We start from the raw sequence: 22,280 nt of genomic DNA, 5'->3' as shown, positions 1-22,280 counted from the left end.
ATATGGTTTTACTCGAAATTTTCATAGAACAAAACTTCAGGTCAAACTTACCTACTTCGAAGGTTAGGATTTTGTCCAGAAAGTGTCCACTTTCTAAAATATTTCAACGAATACTTGCACTGCCGTACAAAGCACAAAAGCATTAATGACCAAAACCAAAATATGGAGAAAAACCGCGAAATTCCAACTTTCTTTGCCTTAAGATACCCCAACTATACTTCTTTCAAGATTATATAGTAGACTTGGATTTTTCAACTCAAATTATATTCTGGTACTAAACAATTTACAGACCAAACGATATTTCAGAAATATCATTAAAAAATGCTTTTTACCACGTATATGTTGGACTATTTATGTCTTAAAACGCGAAAAAAATGCGTCTTGATTTGACTTTCAAAGAAAATAAACACATTAATGCGTTTTTGGTTTGAAAATAATGCAAAAACCTAAAATAACGCGTTTTGCAACAAGTCATTTCTCTAAAAGCAAAAATTTTAAATTCGAAAATTAGTTCAAAATTGAATTAAACGTATAAAATAAAGTGAAATAAAACCAAAATCTGTAAATCGAAAATTTGGTCGTTAATGCTTTTGTGCTTTGCACGGCAGTGCAACTCTAAATGATCACAGAATCAAACTAGAGGTAAACTTATAATAATAATAATAATAATAATAATTAGCTAGGCTAATACTCAAGGCACCACCAAGTCAGCTAGAGGCTTTTAATGCCTTTCAATCAGGTTTTTTTCAGCGTGTAGGAGGGTGGTGACAAGCCTTACCTGGTACACGAGCCAACAGCTCCATACACTCACCATTATTACCGTTACCCTCAACAAGTTTTTATGGAAAGGGGAAACCGGAGAACTTCAACAAGTGCGGCGAGAACTTGGGAACTCAACGCAGAATGAGTCTTCCAAGTTTTCACCCAGTGCCGCACGAAGCGATCGAACCCGGTTCCTCTTGCTGCGAGGTGAGAGTGCTAACCACCCCGGAACCCTACCTGATCCTCATGTAGAGTGTCGTTGGAAAAGTCTAGATAAAACAAATATAAATTTATTTATTTATTTTTAAAAATATAAAATATAAATAAATTTGGTGTTCTTCGCAATAACTGTTGAGAATTGTTACTGCTTTTTCCAAATTAAATATCATATTTTTGAAAATCGTACTGAAAACCCAGGATTTCATATTCGAGGTGGTTTGAACCCACTCTAACCCAACACCCGATGCCCTTACCCCGATGCCCTCGCTCCGATACCCTCACTCCGATGCTCTCACTCCGATGCTCTTACCCCAATGCTCTCGCTCCGATGCCCTCGCTACGATTCCCTAACTCCGATGCGCTTACCCCGATGCCCTCACTCCGATGCGCTTACCCCGATGCCCTCGCTCCGATTCCCTCACTCCGATGCGCTTACCCCGATGCCCTCGCTCCGATTCCCTCACTCCGATGCGCTTACCCCGATGCTCTCGCTCCGATTCCCTCACTTCGATGCGCTTACCCCGATGCCCTCGCTCCGATTCCCTCACTCCGATGCGCTTACCCCGATGCTCTCGCTCCGATTCCCTTACCACGATGCTCTTGCTCCGATGCCCTAACCACGATGCTCTCGCTCCGATGCCCTTACCACGATGCTCTCACTCCGATGCCCTTACCACGATGCTCTCACTCCGATGCTCTCGCTCCGGTGCCCTTACCACGATGCCCTCGCTCCGGTGCCCTTACCACGATGCTCTCGCTCCAATGCTCTTACCACGATGCTCTCGCTCCGAGGCCCTTACCCCGATGCTCTTGCTCCGATTCCCTTACCGAGATGCTCTTGCTCCGATGCCCTTGCCCCGATGCCCTCGCCCCAATGCCCTCGCTCCGGTGCCCTTACCACGATGCTCTCGCTCCAATGCTCTTACCACGATGCTCTCGCTCCGAGGCCCTTACCCCGATGCTCTTGCTCCGATTCCCTTACCGAGATGCTCTTGCTCCGATGCCCTTGCCCCGATGCCCTCGCCCCAATGCTCTCGCTCCGATGCCCTTACCCCGATGCTCTCACTCCGATGCCCTTACCTCGATGATCTCGCTCCGATGCCCTTGCTCCGATGCCCTTACCCCGATGCTTTTACTCCGATGTCCCTGCTCGCGTACTTCGCAAGTAATGATTTTTTCCAATAAGAGTACTGATGTTAACACAGATTTCATGTTGAGCCAAACGTGAGATCAAACTCTTGTCTTTAAAATATTTAAGGATTTTGCCCAAACGTTGCTAATACGATGCGCTGAAAAAAGCTGAATACTAAACCATGGCAACTATTAATACTTGTACGGCGTAGATGCCCCCATTAAATCTCAGTATTCCTCGCGCGTCAATTAAGACTAGAAATTTCCAGTCGAAACAATGGAATGGAAATTAGGCATTAATTTGGAGAAGCTGCGAGAGTATACGATACGTAAGGCGAATCTAAATATCCGAATAGGCTTGTAAATGTATAAGAGTGCCCCAATTAATCAAATCGTACATTGCGGCCGCTACGAGAGGCATCTCTCCATTTGGTCTTGCCGTCAGGTTTAATTCGGAGACGAGTTTATACCGGTATTGTTTAATTCCGTTTGACACGTCTTTGGAAACATACTAGTCCGTGGATTGGTACCAATCGCGACAGCTCTCTCGCTATTCCTTCAATCGAACGAGTCATCGCAGGACATCGCCTGTCCGTGGTAAGGGAGAAGGTTTAGTCTTTACGGCCTCAATCGTCGGAGGAACATTCTGGAGCCAGACTGTAAGGATACGATTTATCGATAGTAGCGACGCCCGCGGCAGTGACGCGAACGAATGAAAGGCAGAGACTTAATTCCGTTCTGGGAAACTGTATAATTTAGGCGGGCTTACGTGACGCGCTCCCGGTGTCGAAGAATTATTATATTTACTCTACGTGCTCTTAATTATACGTATTCATTAAAAATCCGCCTCGGGTTATTTCTGAGGGCACTTTATCTCCGCGAAAAACCAATATAGACGAAGTGCGGGAGAAGCGGCGCCCCCTACCGCGTCGCTGAGAAGAATTAGTTTCATCCCCGGACCCTATTTTCTCGGGTTAGCTAAGACAGAGTACTTTGTAGTCTAGCCCGACTAGAATCTCCTGGGCTCGGGACGGAGCAGTATCGGAAGGGCTGCACTGGGTTTAGCACTCCCCCGTGATTAAACCTATCTTTATGGTCCCGTTCGCTACTGACACTAACAATTTTTACTAACACACGTAGGTTAACTATACTTCTTTGTTATAGAAAGTTCCCAAATTTGACCTAAAAGTTTTTACGCCATCATCCTTACACTGCACTTAATAGTTTTAACGAAGTTAAAGTTGAAATTTATGCAAAGGGTTAGAGGTTTTGTAGTAGAATTAAAAATAGTTAATTAATAATTGACGTATCAAATCCTCTCGCGTCGTCTAAGGATCTTTAAGAATCTGATATGCATTTTTTTGCTTCAATACAATCAAGAATATAATAAAGTTAACACTGAATACGCAGCCACAACCGTAGTCTCTGTTTTCAGAATTTATGAATGATATTCCCCGCGGAAGGGCGTGGTTTTTCTCCCGGGAATCACGAGGCAAACATATGCTAAAATATGCTCTATTCAGCTGAATACATTCTAAATGCGCTACGTATGGAAATTTTACTTAGATTTTGCCAGTATAAATATAATTAATATAATTTAATATTGTAGATGCTTTTAACTCAACATCCGATTTCCAACAGAAATATTCTATATACAAGCAGTATAAATCACCTTTATGTTTCTGTATAAATAGTCTTTAAAGGGAGTAGAAACCACCTTGTTTGGTAGGATGCGCCATAGCTTCTCTCTTTTCCCGCTCATGGCGCTAGTCTAGAACGATAGTAGAAACACCCAATTCTTCTATTAGAGAAAGCGTACCTGGAAGACGTTTTCTCACTTGAAACCTTTATTGTTTTATAGTGTTTATTTTTTAAATGCACCCTTAATTCAAATATTACCAACAATATCCGACCTTTAAATTAATAATTTTCATTATAGTTTGGATATGAGAAATTAAAAGTGGATATGCTTTTGGGAGAATTCCTCAAAGTCACTGTATTTCACACTGCGTACAACACGTGGTTAGAAAAAAGAAGGGAGGGAATTATGTATTACCCCAAATTCCTGAAAAGGCTATACTCCTTTTAATGTAAGGTTCCTTCAAATTCCCATTGTGCTGTAAAAATTCTCGAATTTTTATATTTTTGTATTTTTATTCTAACACTCTATTTACTCTAATTATTTATAATATATTATATTATATAACGTTATACGGTATATTATATAATATTATATTATATATGCGTTGTTTTCCAAAGTAAGATAATTAAACGCAGTCAAACACGTTAGTATAATACAGAAATCTATTTCAAAATACGAACCATGTTTTATCGCCACAGGACGATTTACAAAATCAACTCTGCACAGTTACAAGATTATTCGTCAAAACAGACTATAGTAAACAAAACACCTAAAATAACATACCTAAATATACTACGATGTATGAAAACATTGTAGCGAACTAGAACAGTACGCTAATGAAATATTAAACTCAATTCTTAAAATGGGCAACTCAGAGGTGTAGAAAATTCAGGAATAGTAAATTTGGTAATCGACCTAGATTTTTCGACTACATTTTGATTCTAAAGTGCTAAACAACATACATTAAGTGCAGTCTAACAGGAGTTAAATTAAGTTTATACTTAAGTTTTAAAATAATAAATACACGCAATTATGTTTCATTTTCTCTCATGTAAAGATGAGTGTTTGTATATATACATGTATATTTATGTTTGTCCGCTAAATAGAATCTACAATTTTCAACTTAGGTCGACGACATTTGGTAGATTATTTCATGGTACATTGACTTTGCTTTTCAGCGGTTACGGTCGGCAAAACAACTTTAATTAATTGAATTAATTTAATAATTAGGTATATCCGATATAGACTAGATACTACACTTTGGTACTAGCCAAAACACCGAGTTTCTTAATTATTTAGGCATACGCACGAAAAAAGCTAAAATTATAGCAATTTTTTTTAAAAGCATTCTTCTATAGACGCTAGGCCGTATAATTGGTTAATATTGTCATTGACCAGTTGGTTATATTGGGTACGATGCCCTGCGTGAAGACAGTTATTGCAGTGTTCAATTTTCGTGTTGAATGTGTCGGAGTTTCGTAACTGGTGCTTTTTCCTTGGTTAAACAAATAGCCACATTTCCCCGGGAAATACCGGGTATCCCAGCTACGCGTAAAAACAACTTTAATTAATTGAATTAATTCAATAATTAGGTATATCCGCTATATACAAGAAACTACACTTTGATCTTAGCCAAAAGACCGAGTTTCTTAATTTGGAGTTTAGAAACTGGCGCTTTTTACTTGGTTATACCAAAAGGCATATTTTCCCGGGGAATACCGGGTACCCCAGCTAGTAAATCATGAAATTCCGAATTAAAATTCATACCTACCAACATAACAAGAAATAGTAATACCAGAAGTTCATAATATTTCTCTTACGAGAGAAGTATCGATCTAGGCCTTTACAATGAAACATCTTTCTTCGCAAGCTCGACCCAGATTCTGTTGGTCTCGACAAATCGCGGAAATCTCGAAATTTACCGAATTATATTTACCTATTTATAAACTATGTTTTACCGATGAAATATTATTAGACTGTCTTCATCCCGCTAAGGTACATGTTTCAAGCTAATAACAATACTTCTCTCCTAACCAATTTTATATACTTCTAGTTATACAAATCCAAATCGCCTTTAATTACATTAAAAAACGATATTTTCGGTATTAATATTTAATTTGACAGACTTAAAAATATTTACCTAGTATTTTCAAATAATATATGCAGATTTCTTTTTAGAGGTACATTATTTTTTTAACTCTAGCAATATTAATTACGAAAAAGACTTTTCAAAAGAACAAATATGTGTGCAACTGGAACCAAGACATCCAGTTTGAATCCATTTCTGTTTGGATCAAATAATTTTGATCAAATTGGAATGAAGTTCAATTTCGTACGTTGAAATTGGATCAAATATAAGAAATTTCTTATTGTAATTTTTGATCAAAATTGAATTTTGATCTTCCCATATTTATATATAGTTTTGGTTCACCATTTTCGTAAAGGAGGATGTAAAAAGATCGAAACTCTATAGTGGTAATGTCTTGAGCAAAACGTAATTTGGAGCTATAGGACGTTGGGTCTTACGGCGTTTGCTTTCTCAACAGGATAGTGGTCTCGCATCTCAATCCATTGTCTCGATTTCCTAAATTGGCGAAACCATTCTATATAGCTTTAATGCAGTTCGGAAGAGTTTCAAAACAAATTGAAGTTGGAATGCGAATCGGAATGGGTCGATCGTTGGGAGTGAGCGAGCCTTTGCCCGGGTTCTACCAGGACATATATCGGCCTAGTGATTGAAACGTTTCAGGGAAGAGACCTTTCGGGGATCGGTCGAAAATGGTTTGGCTAATTAACCTCGGGAGAACTGACCAGGATACTTCGATTCACTCACGTGTTCCCGAACAACTACTACTTCCGCTACTAATACCAAGGCCTATGTCTTTTTCCAGAACTCTGTTTTTTTTCATCCTTACGGACCCAGTTTCCTTAAGCCTTCCTTCCATTTGCGGTCTGGAATGCCCCGGATCCGAGTCCCGGGCCAACATATTTCCCTCGAGTTTTGTTCCTACTTTGCCCGTGTCTGCGGTCGCTGAATTTATCAAGGCTATACGGTTATTCCAAGAACTTACTCTGATGTCTGAATCCCCGAAGAGTTGAATTTCGCTAAAATGGTCTTTGATAAACGTTTGGGCGGGGTTATGTTTTCTGATGAGCGTTCTGCCGTATCATTTATATTAAACGTACGACGTTGTTATTCCATGATGGATACGCTAATGTAACTATAATCGCGACGTGCGTCCTGTACTTTTAAGCCTTGGAATAAGTTTTCAGGGGATCTTGTTTATTTTGTACGTTTAACCAAATGAGATGTTGCGAGGCGGCTGAAATCGTAAGTGTATAAGCCTTCTTAAGTATGACAGTAGTTAGCCGAAAGGTGGTTTAACCTGTGCCTTGGGTATATTAGTTCAATAAGGTTCAATTACATCTCAAAACGTTTCATTATTGGATACTAGTTATATATTTTTAAATTTCTTTAAAATGTGTTTTTAAAGATCCAATTCATTTATCAAATTAATCAAGCTATTTATATTATCCCAATTCTATATTAAATAAATTTTAACGTTTTAGTGAATTAACGAACATATACCAAAGTAACACAATTTATACTTCTAAAATGTTTACTAATATACTAATTATCATAAACATGAATCTGCAATTTTATACATCATACCAAGAACCTATTTAAAAAGAGCTTGGAACTTCTGTATAGTTCAGAGTTCCACCAAATGCACCAATAGACGCTAGAATAAACTCTATTTATGTCTTGTTCAACTTGTTAAAAGGTTCCTCGTGCGTTGAACAAGACAAAAAAAAATTTATGCTAGCGCCTAGTGTTTTACTTAATTTTGTAAGACTAAGGTACCACCATCTATTGAGCGAAATCGAAATTATTTATAATAGAAACTTTCCATTAATAACAAAGTTGTCAAATTTCTATCTAATTTGAAATATTATTCTAATGAGAATGTTCAAACTAAAATGAGTAATTTTTATAATATAAATTGTCAATGATTAAAATAACAATATATTTTTAAAAACAACAAAATAAAAATAGTTAAATGTAATTAATATCCTATATTTTAATATTAAAAAATAACAAACTAATAAAAACACGACAGAATGCGTAAGTAAAACTGGTTTATTAAAAAATAAAACACAGACCGACTAGTTTCGGCACTACCTAGCGCCATTGTCAAGGGATAAAAGAAAAAGGGGAGCATTAATCAAATACAATATATATAGTAGTAAAAAAAATAAAAATAAAATTTTTTTATACATAAATCAACGGGTTACGTGCTTATCAATTAATTTTTTTATAGATATGAGGGAGGAAGGGTCCATCTGAGAAATTTCAAAGGTGGCTACTCCCTTGACAATGGCGCTAGGTAGTGCCGAAACTAGTCGGTCTGTGTTTTATTTTTTAATAAACCAGTTTTACTTACGCATTCTGTCGTGTTTTTATTATTTTGTTATTACATCTAGCGTAAGGAGTTTCAATTTTACCTAAATATTAAAAAAATTACGAATTCATAAAAATAATATTTATTTATAACAAGTAATTAATATAACAATTCTTGTGCGTGATATTTCAAGAGATAGCTTTTGGGCATATTTAGACACTAGGCGGCTGTGTGCTGAAATAAATCATGATTGTGCAATAACTCTGAAGGATAAGTAGATAAGTCCATTAAGAAAAGGGATAAAAAAGCTAAACCCTAAACAAATTGGAAGAAATTTAAAAACTTACAAATAGCTCGTACAGATAGGTCTTCGAGCAAACAAAAAGTATTTTGCATTTTACATTTTGCATATTGAGTTTCTAGGAATCTATTTTGCATTTTTGGGTTTGATATGTGGAAAAACATTTTCAAAATGCTTTTTCAAAATGTTTTTACTCTGGTAACATCATCGCAGCTCTTGTAGAGAAAGTTCGTCTGCTATTTACTCCCAAGTAATCTCAAATGGTGATACTCACAAGGAGAGTACCCGAGGTGTTTATTGCCGATTTTGTTCAAAGTCGGCCGTAATGTAGACCTATATGAGATATGAAATTTCCTAAAAGGAGACTTTGCACTACCCATTCGATTTGCCATGGCAACCGAAAATGTTTTTGACCACTTAAAACAAAAAATCACCTTTTATAAAAGCATGGGATTTTTTCGGTTTCACAGGGCCCTAGCTAAGATATTTTTTTTAATTTGAAAATCACGAAATGGGTAATTTGTAGCACATTTAGGTTAATGTCATCAAGTTTGGGTAAATTGGAATATTTTTGGGGTAAATTTGTAACACTTTTTGGGTAAAATAAGGAAAAAAAATCTTATTTTTGTTTTAAGTGGTCAAAAACATTTTCGGTTGCCATAGCAAATCGAATGGGTAGTGCAACGTCTCCTTTTGGGAAATTTCATATCTCATATACGTCTACATTACGGCCGACTTTGAACAAAATCGGCAATAAACACCTCGGGTACACTCCTTGTCAGTTACTCACAGACGAAAATTCGTACAGTGCCACCGCTTTATTTAAAGTGAACAGAGTGCATTTATAAAAATATTTTGCATTTTGAAAAACCATTTTCTAAAAGCATTTTGTATTTTTATTTCGAGCTGCAAAAACCATTTAACATTTTACATTTTGTATTTGGTATTTTGAGTAACCCTGTTTTTACTTATGGTATTAAACAACAGGAAAATTTCGTTTACTCAATACATTGACTATAAGCAACACCTTGCACACGCGCTAAGGTGATCTTTAGAACTCTTTGGAAAAGCTAACACCTTAGCTTAAACGCCACATTTTCCAAAAATTAACTTCCCTTATGAAATATTGAAATATTTCCGTTTATAACAGGTAGTCTGTTAAAAACTTCGAGCTTAAATAAATGATCTGAGCGGACTTCTCCATTTTTATTTAAGGCTGAGCTCGCTAGCACTCCTTGTTTTGGAGGGACCCAATACCAGCTTCCATACAGTTCGGTGGTCCACGTAAAAATATGAAATATTTATATTCTCACTTTAATGGTGCTTTTCCGCGCTTCGGTGTGTGTGTGAGGGTGTTGGGGTTGGGTCCTTATCTTTCGAAAGAGCGACGGAAAAAGGTTGAAATGAAACACTGTTTCCGAGATTATTAAAAGTAGCGGCTTAATTGGCGTTTAATCAAGCCATTTAGCTTACTTCAAGCGTAAACTTGCTTCGAATTGCGTTTGTTCCAGTGATGGGCATTTTTTTAAAATTGATTCTCAGCTCAGAAGCCGCTCATGCTAACCTGACATATTTGTTACTCACGCTCTTCTCTCATAACCGCTCTTAAACCCGTTAGCTTATAGCTCATCTTTTTCCTTATTTAATTTTTGTAAGGAAAGTGACTCATTTTCGAATTGAATAGTGCTAAAGCTCTCTCCCGCTCAACTCAAATAAAATATAATAAATTTCGCTCGTCTTATCCAAAAAGGTCAACAAACATAGAAACCTGAATCAGTTCTTTAAAACCACTGAAAACCTAAACTCACTCCATCATATTACCTAAAAAATCAACAAAATAAATTCTAGACCAACCAAAATAATATTCCCGGAAAAATCAGCGGAAAAGCGTAACTTTATTAGCCCTGAATACACGCATTTTAGGTTAATTCGCATTCGCTCGTTTCCGTTGTTTATGATTTTTTAAATTGAAAAAGACAACTCGGCTCTTCTCTAGCTCAATCTATGTTTAAGTGCAGCGCTCATCTCAAGGACCGCTCACCTTGCGGTCGAACGAGACACACCTCTCTTGCGCTCATTTAATCAAGGTCAAATTTAGGTTATCAATCGTTCTCCTTCATTAAAAACCAAATGTAGAGGGAGCTTCGCTCTCCTCCTCTCAATTATTTGAAAGTTGCCGCTCATTCGGACTCCAAAACTCTCTAAAATGAGCGGAGCGCGCCCATCTCTGGTTTGTTCTTCCTCAAATTTCGTACAAAGTTCTGGCTTTTAATTATCCAGTCTGGCCTAGATTGTTCAGCTTGAGTGTTTAATTAATCGTGGCGTTTTGTTTCTTTGAAGAGAGAAGTTTGCACAGTCGCGAAGGATGCGCCCCGCCTGATGTCATGATGAATGGCAAAAATGTTCCTAGCGCCGGTGGGAACGCGGCTCCACCAGCCGGCGTCGGCGAAGACTTCGCCAGCGTGCAAGAGGTCCAATTCCTTGGCATCATTGGGCCCATGGAACAGAAGAGGGTCTGCAAAATCAAGTGTCTAAATGGCGTCTGGGTTGGACCGCTCTGTACCATAGACGAGGGTGAGATTACCTACTGTACGAGGGGCAGGTCACTTCCATTTTGGGTGCGTCTTAATCATAGTAAAATGATTAAATCAGGGTAATCATGATTAAATCAGGGTAATCATGATTAAATCAGGGTAATCATGATTGAATCAGGGTAATCAAGATTAAAAAATCTAATCCAGATTAAAAAATCTAATCCAGATTAAAAAATATAATCCAGATTAAAAAATCTAATCCAGATTAAAAAATCTAATCACGATTTAATCACTCTAATCACGATTTAAACGAGATTTAATTATTCTAATCATGATCTAATCTTTTTAATCACGATTTAATCTTTTTAATCACGATTTAATCTTTTTAATCACGATTTAATCTTTTTAATCACGATTTAATCATTTTAATCAGATTTAATCAGTTTAATCACGATTTAATCATTTTAATCAGATTTAATCAGTTTAATCACAATTTCATAATTATAATCACGATATAATCAATATAATCGGTCAAATCAAGATTTTATCGAGCGCGGTAAATACGAAATAAAAATTCTTATCACATATTAAATTATTATTATCAGCTCGTTCTAATCACGCACAATTATAATCATTCCAATCACCAATATAATCATTCTGATTCTCGTTCTAATTTTTAATCGCGATTTAATCATACTAATCACGATTTAATCGTTTCAATCATGATTTAATCATTTAAATCAGATTTAAACATTCTATTAATTGATTAAATTGAAATTAATCAAAATAATCACGATTAAATCGGATTTAATCTTTCGAGGGGTGCGTCGTTAATCAAGGAAGTGACCTGCCCCTTGCTACTGTATCTAATTTACTTTGAAGTTAAACCCTAGTTGGACATATGATATATGAATTCCGAGCTTGAAAACTAGAAAATTTAGTCTGAATCAGTTGCGTCACCATAGTTGGTATCTCAATAAGGCACCCCCTGAATCTTCTTTAAAATATCATTTTGACGAAAATGTCACCGCCTCCTCGTGACGTTACTGCAGGATCTGTGTTCAATGAGGTTCTATACCAACTTTAACACGCTCTCTTAAAGGGGAACGGCCAAGCTTATCCAAATATGGCCTTATTTCCGTATCAAAAGATTAACAAGACGTTCAATATACTAACACGTACCTTTTTTTGTCTTGGAAAAAATAGCTTTTGGCCCAAAAAGTTGAAACGAATAATAACGCCATCTTAGGGGCTGCCGCCAGCGCCCCTAACCCCGTATGAGCGATTTGCGAACTATCCTAACTTTTTAAATCGCGCAATTTAGGCTTACGTCTTTTATAACTGGAACGCGCTGCGCGTGAAAAACCTATTTTTGCGTCTTCAGCAGCGCGCGCTTTTACGTTATTTTTCTGTCTCACCGACTTCTCACCAGGTGTCGCGGCGGACGCCCGCTTTCCCGAAATTTCTTTATTTTATTAAAAATTAACCACTCAATATTTTTGATGCGGTTTTCACCATAAATTTTAGTTTTTAATGGGCTATAGGGCTATCTAACTGGTTAAAGCTTGACCGTTCACCTTTAATAATTTTCTAGCGCGTTTTCAAGTACACAAATATAAATATATTTTCAGAACATTTTTTTTCACAGGTATCATTAGTGTATTTAAACAAATGTCAATATCGAATTACAGTGGCTTGCCCAACTTGGTGCTATGTCCAAACCTTTTATAATAATAATAATAGTAATCAGCCAGGCTAATACCCAAGGCACCACCCTAAGCCCAAGTCATCTCAAAACATGTTACAATGCGTAGGACAGTGGTGACAACCCCTTCATGGCACGCGAGCCAACAGCTCCCTAGACATACTATTACCGTTAACCTCCGCAAGGTTTTATGGAAAGGTGAAACCGAAGAACTCGGAGGGAAACCCTTTTAACCAGTGATGAGAGAACTTGCAAACTTTTCGCGGGAGCTGTTCCGAGTTTTCCCATAGTGATTTTCTCCACCAATATCCCCCTATTCGGATTTCCGTTGCTACGGAACGAGTTTTGAAATTTTTAATGTTTAGGCTTAGCTTCTCTTTTCGGTTTAGTTAGTCAGATTCCCTGCGCGGTACGGATAAGTTCCAAATAAGGTGAAGCCGGTCTACCGCTGGTAATTCTGGCTATTTTAATTCCATTTTCATTTGTTCTTGAATCAAAGATCAATTTCCGAGTTGAACCATATTATGTTTAAGGGTTATTATTCTAAACTAGTATAGAGGTTTAGTTTTACTTTTAGATACAGGTGAAAATGCCGATAAATTTAAATTTGAGAGCAATATTAGGCTAATCATGGAATGAAAAATACGAAAACAATTTCAGAAAAAAGGTCTCGGTAATTTTACAAATCTACCTTCTAATATATCAACTTCGCCAATATATTTCCTATATGAAAACGTGTCCTTCAAAATGGTGGCATATAAAATACTACAATTCCACATTAACTAAGTGTAAAATTAAAATGTCGAGATTTTGGTTTGGTGCCATCTGGTAAAACTGAGAAATATTTTAAAATGCGCTTTAACAACTCAAGTCTAATGTTAAAGTTGCTTTGACTATATTATATACTCCCGGCGACGAGCCTCCGGGCATAATTAACTTAACCCTTTGTGTTTCCAAGAAGTAAAAACATAATATTTCCACCCGTTGCGGAAAAGCCATCGCGTCTAAAATGCTTCTTCCAAACACGGTTTCGAAACGAGTAGAGTTAAAAAGCAATATAATTTTGGTCGAACGCGTGTTTGACCCAAACATTCCTCCGGATAAACTTTTAGCCGTTCTCCCGAAATGTGATTGAATTAAAGAGGTTTTATTTTTTTTATCCCCGCCACACTCGACTGCTCTATTTCTCGTCGCTTTCCCCCGGGGCAGACAGCAGCCGTTTCCAGCCGATGCTCCGCCAATGCACGTTGCAGCCATCGACGGACCCCACTTTGGTCTTCTCGTACCAGGGCAAGCCGCTGTTGGCGCCGGACAAAGAGACACTCATTCCACACGGAAGTCACGTCCAAATTCGATGCTCCGAAGTGGGAATGTACAAATTCATCGGTAACGCCACCATCTCCTGTCGCAATGGTCAGTGGGCAGGGCCTTGGCCTCATTGCGTCAACACCACCGTGCAACAAAACTTCTCGAGTAAGATTTTTACGAAAACGACATTACTGGAAAGACCAGGCCCGGGTGCTATTTTCTTTCCTTCTATTGAAGTGCAATAGCCGTGAGTCGCGTGCCTGTACGGGATAAATGATTTCATATATATATGGATGTGAACGCGTTGACCCCTACTGAAAATCCCATCTTGACCTCGCTTTTAATTCAGCGCCCGAGATGTAACCTTAGCTCCCTTCCATTAGTAGTTGAAGCCAGGGACGCCATTTTGGTGGGGCAAGGCCGCAAGGGCGGGCATTGCCCTCCCCCCTGAATTTTTACGAGCTATTAAAGTTCTCGACTAAATTGGTATTCAACTACATTAGAAACGTCCTGATTAATTTCATGTATTCATTGTTTTGTCTTGAATGCTATTACTGCAATTATGCAATTGCTATATCGATTAATAATCCAAAAAATATTTAATTTGACGCGTTTTTGCGCTATTAAAAATCTATTTTCCCAGCAGTCAAGTTCTGCCCTCTCCTGAAAAATCATGAAATGACATCCCTGGTTAAAGTTGCGAATTTTCTGATGTACTCGTAACGTTATTTACCCGAATTTTAGTAATTTAACCTAGGGGCAACAAACACAGCACCCCACATAAGGAGAACGCAACCCGTCAAAAGTCGTGCATTTTCTTGCGTACATTTTTCATTGGTTAAACGCTTTAGCACCTGCTGCCGTCGGAAGGGGAAAATTTGGAAATTATCTTCCCCCCTGCCCGTAAAACGTGCAGCGTAAAGGTTCGTCCAATGACATTTGTACGCAACACTGAGTTAGCGTGTTTAAAGGCCAGCTGCGTTCTCCTTGTGTTTGTTGCTCCTAGATTTAACAAACCAATTTCGTATTAAAGAGGATTAAGTATTCGATTTATTAGTATCAGTTAACTTAGTTAAGGCACTAGTATTTAAAATGATGTGCAATACGTAATTGAAAGGGCGAAATTTAACTCAATAAGCGAGGTAAACATCTACTTACTAGCATATGTAAAATAAATAGCTCGTAAGTGTGTCGTGGTATAACATCTCAATAGTTAACTGGAAAGGTTAATACGCTACTATTCCTTCTATTGTTGAAAACGTATATCCGGCTATACATCCAATCAAAGGGCAATTGAAAGGGTTCAAAGATTTGATTTCTCAAACCTCCAGCGTTTGAAATAATGATAAGCCTAAGCTTATATTAAAAAGGTCTGCTTTTTCTCCAAACAAGCGCGTGCAATAAACATTATCGAAACACATCCATTTAGAAGCTGGATTTGTCTATAGATAAATTTCAATTTATATAATCACTATTATATTCTTTAAGAATTTTCAATTTCTTTTTCAATTAAACATTAATGTCGACAATAATTGATTAAAATTGATACAAGTGTTAAAGGGAATATAACCTTAGGTTTTTTCCCGCTCCCTCCTATGGCTTCAGATATTTTTGGCGCTGGTTAGTGATTTCCCGCCTAAATTGTTAACATAAAAAACATAAAAAGACCTTAAAAAAGACTTGAGGTTATATTCCCTTTAATAGATATCGTCATTTTGAATAATGAAATAAGCTAAATTTGTTTCAAACGCAACTCGTAACTCGCTAGTCCAAAGTCACCGGTACCGACTCTAGACAAGACCTCCTTTTATGAATTTTCTTACCTGTCAAGGAAGAGCGGCCTTTATCTATCCAATTTCGTTCATACAAACTAAATCTATATGGTATTTTGTAGACTGGTCTGTGTACCTTAGTTTATCACCAAGAAAGGTCTGACACTAGGGCCCACGCGTGACAGTGTCAGTCAATAAGGTTATTGTAATAGATGGCGACGTCGTGCTCGATCCGTAGAGCGGAGGAGCGGTTCAACTCATCTCCAGATTGCCTTCTCGAAAGGGTTTTAGGCTAACCCTAAGAGAAACGAGCGTTTTATTTTTCCTTCGGGGACCAATTATTAAAAGGTCCCTGTCTCCTACACCAGGAAGGATTATAAATTAGATTTATCCAGAGCGTATGAAAAATAGATCTATACATCACCGTTGACACGCCTATTTCTAGCCAACACGAGCGTAGGAGATAGAACTGCACCACCTAGTAACGCCACCTAGTAGCGAGCGGGGGAAAAAAACTTTAATATCGGCTTGTCTCTAGCAGACGCGCATTTTCTCTTGCCAGATATTTGTTGCTTTTCTTCATCCCGACCCTTTTTGGGAACCCAAGCTGACAGTTCAGTTGATAAGAAGAGACTGCTCGTATTCTAGGCACTGAGCTGTCAGCTTATATCGCGGAAGTTCGACTTGCCTTTTTTAATTTCTTTTCCGTCTACCCCCTTTCTCCCGTACTCGCTCGTTATCAGTCCAAGCTCCGCCATCAATTCTGTACAATCTGGACTCGGGGGACGCCGGAGTCACTGAGCTCGGAGACGTTGTCATTCTGCCCGGTAGCATCGTGCATTTCGACTGTCTGTTCAACCGGCAGAACGGGAATCCGGAATGGTCCTGGACTCCGACTCACAGGTTCTTTTCCGTTTCACCTTCTTTTTTCGTCACCCTCTCGGTCTCTGTCCTCTCTACCCACTTCTTATCTTCCACCCCTCGCAGGCCTCCGCGACTGTCTACTTTTACATTTTTTAATTAAAGCGAAAACGACGTGTTTCGGAACCCCGCGTTATTTAAATCTTTGAAATCTCTTTCCACTCCCCCTGCAGACAATACCCTAGTGGTTGGGCCATCTCGAACGAGGAACGGAGTTGGAAATACAGGCTCTCCATCTACTACGCCAAGGAACATGATTCCGGAACATTCACCTGCACAACCCCGAGAGGACTCAGCAACGAGATTCGAGTTTTTGTTAAAGGTTACATTGTCAGACACTTATCTCTTTCGGAATAATATTTTAAAATCAATTATGTGGCACGCCTTGAGCTCCCAATTTTCCGGAAGTGTTTAATCTAACGATTTTTAATTATGTAATTTTTTATTTTCATTTTTAAAGTCTTTAAAGATAACAACAATTGCATTCAATGTTTTAGTTGGCTTTGATTTTAAAATTATCAGCACGTTTTGACTTTTTAAAGTATAGATGAATACTCTATTCAGTAATTGTCTTGTGTATTTCCAGGCGCGTAGGAATGTTTACGATTAAAGGGGGTACAGTTTGAATATTGAATTTAGCGCCCCTCTTAAATGTAATAAAAAATTTAAGAGGGGTGCATTGTAACCCTGTACCCCCCATTACTACGCCACTGTGTAGTTCTAGATAAAATATAACGTTTTAATTTTTTCAATTTACGATAGCAATACTTAAATAGAATACACTCATCTCTAGTGCTTAAAATAGTTTTGACAATTTTAAAGTCAATAAGTAATTAGTTATTATAGTTTTTAAAATGAACGGCCCGAGCAAAAAAACTATTCGCCTAAAAATCATCACATTAATTTCAAACACTAAAAGAATGTTTGATCTATCTGTACAAATATAATTTTTGTGTCTAAATATTTAAAAAAAATACTTTCTACTATAACTATACTCAGTTACAGGTTAAGAAGGCAAAATATCTAGTGCATTTGGCGGAAAGATAGTAGCACGAAATTCCGCTAAATCAGCGGAGGAAATTTCGAATTTGGCCTATTTACGGTTGAATTTCTAAATATATCCGCTCGCATTATATAATTTAGGAAAATACTGTCTATTGCGTTATAATTCAAAGGGATAATTAAAGGGAATATAACCTCAGGTTTTTTGGTGTGGAACACCAACACTTCGAGCATTTCCCGCTCCCTCCTATGGCTTCAGATATTTTTGGCACTGGTTAGTGATTTCCCGCCTAAATTGTTAACATAAAAAACATAAAAAGACCTTAAAAAGACTTGAGGTTATATTCCCTTTAATCAATTAACATAGATAAAATTTAAAAACAGTTGTAATAATTTAATACAAGTGAGGCATTCCTAAAATTATTCCGTTTGACGAGTCCAGGGTAAGTATAGAACGGGTAATGCCGAGATAGCTACGTTGACGTAAATATGCGATTTGATGATTGTTTATGAGCACAATACTAAAAATACGACATAATGAAGCTCAAAAATAATCATCTACATTAGATAATTATTGATCACTTTGAAATTTAAGCAATAGACATGGATTAATATAACACGCGCAGGAACCTTTTGGAATTCAACAGAAAATAGGCGTAATTCGAAATTCCCGCCACTGATTTACCGGAAATTCGTGCTAGTATCTTTCCGCCAAATGTACTAGATATTTTACTTTTCTTAACCGACAAATGAGTATTCAGTGATTTCAGTCTCACGTGACACGACGTCATCCATTCTTTTTCGCGTAGAGAAGAAAACCCGCACAAAATGGCGGCCATGGTGGTATTACTCCATAGAATTCCTTTTAATAGCACGAAGAACAGCATAACGTAGCAACCAATTTGTTTTAATTAAATGATTTTAATACCATTTATTTTTAACTCTTGAAGCAATGTGTAACCTTAGACCAAGAAATACAGGGACGTCGCACGGTAGATATTTCGCGCCCGAAGCTTCGTTGCGGCTGCCTATTTCCTATTTATCTCGCGCTGTGTCGCTAGTAGCGAAGGTGAGTCAATTTTTATCGGCTATTTGAGTCACGTGCACAGCCCTACAATCTGTCAGCACGTGGCCTGCAACAGCGTGGCTCAAAAAAACTAAATTTCTGGTTTTTTCTATTTGTGTCCCTAAAATATTAAAAAAATATTAAATAATTTTAAAATATGTAAATCTTAGCTGATTATTTTATTTTCAAGTTCTTTAAAATACGTTATTTTTATCTCTCATGGACGGTGCCTATTGATTATCTGTATCACCTAACCCCCCTCTCCCTACCGCAGCCGCAACAAAGCCCCCCCGAAAAATAAAGCGTTGGGTATGCTATGAGCGAGACGTCCCTGTGTTTCTTGGTCTAAGGTGTAACTTACTTCCCAAGCGTTAATTTAATTATCAAAAAAGAAGTATGACATCCATTTTTTCCAATTTTTTTAGATGTTGAATGTCCACCAATTGTGTCCTTGGATCGAAATCGTGTCATGGCAGTAGAAGGCACGAAACTGCGTGGTAAAGCGCGTTTTGGTTGTATAGAAGGTTACATTCTAGTCGGGGTTGAAGACATGTACTGCATCGCATCTGGACAGTGGTCAGCTGATCTGCCTACGTGCCAAAGTAAGTTACTTTTACTGCGATATTCTGTACTTGTTTTCCTTCGTACGAAATAGCGAGTGATTCACGATTTAAAAGGCCCCCGACGTGTATTTTCAGTTATCCAATGTCCGGTAATAAACACCGAGGACTTGCACCTGAGAGTAGGTAGTCAAAATCGTACCTACGGAGCCAAAGTGTATTTCTCGTGTCCAACTGGGTACAAAATGGTAGGACCTTCTCACGTTACTTGCTTGAAGAACGAGACGTGGTCCGACGAGATGCCCAAATGCGAAGGTAAGGGGTCATTGGAAAAGAAACGAAACCATATTCTATTTTTCTGCAGGTAAAAGTTTTGAGAACGTGCAGTTGCAATTGACTATCGTACGCTCCAAAAAGATAGAGATTAAAACTCTAGATATCAGCTTGAAAGTCCCGAAATTTCTGGTACAGGATGTAGTAATAATCAAGTTTTAAAATTGAATCACGATTTTATCATTTTTAATCATTATATAACTAAAGATACAGATTTTATTTTAATCGGACTTAATCATATGAGATTGTCCTACTAATCAAATGAATAATCTGCCACTCGGAAGAAAATTAATTCCAAAATCTGTAATTAAAACATTAAATAACACAAAAATCGTACCTTAAAAAACTTTAAATAAATTTACGCTTTTCAAAATCACTTTGAGATTAAAAATCCTGCCTTCAAATTTTTGCAAATCTCTTACTCCTCGGACCGTAACTGGTAGAGGTATTTTCAAAATCAATTTTAAAATCGTAAATTTATTATCAATAGCATTGATAGAACTAGAAGAGCAGTTGTTGGTATTAAAGCTCGTTACTAGGAAAACCTAGGAAAACTAAGAAAAATTTGCCCTTTTGGTAGATAATTTTATTTTTACCCTAAAGTTATGAAAGAAGATGAACTAGCCCAAGGTTACCAAAGTATTTTACATTTGCGCGCGTTGCTTTTAAGTCAAGTGGGAGGAGTTGTCCATCTAGTAAAAACCCAGATGCCGTCAAGCATCCTCGACTTCTCTCTCATAATTCCGATATACACGAATATCCTCGAAGTCTTGTAGGCTTATTTATGTAGCAGACTTTGGCTTTCCGAAATATTGATTTCCGTCGATGGAACAGCTTGAAGGAGAAATGTAGTTTCGGTTCTCTCCCTTCGACGCTCATTATGGATCTTTCCTCCCGGTTGGTTCGTGTTACGGTTAGGCGATCTGTTTGTTACCTTAATTAAGCGTCGCGAGGAAGTAGAGAGGGATGGGAATTTCCGATTACACGGTCATTTGAAACCCTTCAATATTAAATCTTCCCTATATTTGCCTTTCGAGCCGCTAAGCCTTGGCTAAATCTTGCCTCGTCATCTACTTATTTTCGGAACGAGACTGGAGTGACAGCTGCTAGTCCCGGCCTCGGGGTATCGGCCGTGCCATTAGTTAGTTTCAGCATGGATTTTCAATGAGATTTAGCGCCTTAATATTCAAGTACCCAAATGACTAGTAAAGCGCGACCGTGCTAAGGTCTCGAATGGCGAAACGTTGTTTAACGGTTAGTGGATCCTACGTTAAAGGCTAGAAACTTTATTGAATTTTAGGATGGAGATTTCGCGCTTGGAGGTGACTAGTTATATTCTCGGGGCTTACGTCATTTGTCATAAATCTATGAAATTGAATAGAAAATTACCAAGGCTATCTCCGGTTGGTACTAAGCTTAAATATATTCAAAACACCATCGACTGTTAACTCACAGTGACGCTTATACAATTATTTGTTTTGGTGGGTGAGCTGAAAGATGTGATTCGAAATCGGAAATGAAAAGGTTGATATAGCCTACAGCTTACGTGGCTAGAGGTTAACTATAGTGCAGGAGGTTTTTAACTCCCGGATGGGATAAATACTTTTAAAACAAAGAATATTGGTTGTTTAGCTAGGAACAAACGCTACCCAACATTTATATGATACGTCCATGCGAGTTAACTAGTCCATGTACACACAAACAACAATAGAGATATTTCAAGAGAAACCGTTATAATTCATCAGGATTTTTAAGATTAACAGTACAGTAACTGAAAATAGATAAATTAATTAAAACGAGTGCGAAGTAGTGAATAAATATATAAATAAATTCTAGCATGTTGTATTAGAAACACAACGTTATTCAATAAAAAGTTTACTGAAATGAATCGAATCTATAAATTCTGCTTAGATTTTTACACACCAACAACGCCCATATTTATTGTAATTGATTTTCATAAAGCAACTTTCAGATTTGTAAATATTGAGGATCTTCCGAGAAAAGAACTACAATGATTTAAGATTGGAATTGATTTTGAGCTAAATTGTCCGCCGTAAGCTAATTAGACTTAATTGACGTGTTTACAAAATCAACCTAATTGTCTTGCCTTAAGGCAACGTTCGGTGTTTTCTTTCCTACCTTGGACCCAGTCGTTCCTTGGTAATAGGTATTCTAATTTCAAACCCTCACAGTTTGCAATTTTCACATAACATTTTGCGTCTTCCTTCGTCGGAGTTTACAGGTGAACATTCAAGGTCGAAATGAACTTGTAATCTACGAAATGGGGATACTTTTATTTAACGGCTTATATTAGGGCTGCTCAAATTTCTTATTTATAAGATAGCCATGATTAAGGTCGAGATAATAATTTTCTACGTTGAAATCGCCCCGTTTATAGAAGTTACTTTTTATTAAAAGAGTTTAGGGTATATATTTTCGAGATCAACATTTTGAAGGTCTAGATGACCGATTTCAAGGACGCTCATTTCGATACCAGAGGCTTAAATGTAGTAATGGAATAAGAATAAGAATAATCAGCTAGGCTAATACCCAAGGCACCACCTTAGGCCTAAGTCATCTGAAAGCGACTTTTAAAGCCATTAATTTGGATGGCCGATTAG

At 37.5% G+C, this 22,280-nt stretch overlaps 1 protein-coding gene across 1 annotated transcript in view; it reads left to right on the top strand.

Annotated features, from left to right (window-relative positions):
• Positions 1-22,280, top strand: part of LOC149943555 (locomotion-related protein Hikaru genki-like) — a 97,608-nt gene that overhangs the window by 68,171 nt on the left and 7,157 nt on the right. The window contains exons 2-7 of the mRNA XM_090175657.1: positions 10,799-11,032; positions 13,907-14,170; positions 16,521-16,680; positions 16,872-17,020; positions 19,192-19,368; positions 19,465-19,641. Coding sequence (XP_090031783.1) covers positions 10,799-11,032; positions 13,907-14,170; positions 16,521-16,680; positions 16,872-17,020; positions 19,192-19,368; positions 19,465-19,641 — 1,161 coding nt within the window. The remainder of the gene's footprint in view (positions 1-10,798; positions 11,033-13,906; positions 14,171-16,520; positions 16,681-16,871; positions 17,021-19,191; positions 19,369-19,464; positions 19,642-22,280) is intronic.

This window comes from Leiobunum rupestre, chromosome 5 (assembly GCF_980474605.1).
Source record: "Leiobunum rupestre chromosome 5, qqLeiRupe1.1.hap1, whole genome shotgun sequence".
Taxonomy (NCBI): Eukaryota; Metazoa; Arthropoda; class Arachnida; order Opiliones; family Sclerosomatidae; genus Leiobunum; species Leiobunum rupestre.
The sequence above is the reverse complement of the archived record's forward strand: the minus strand, read 5'-3'. Positions and strand labels throughout refer to the sequence as shown.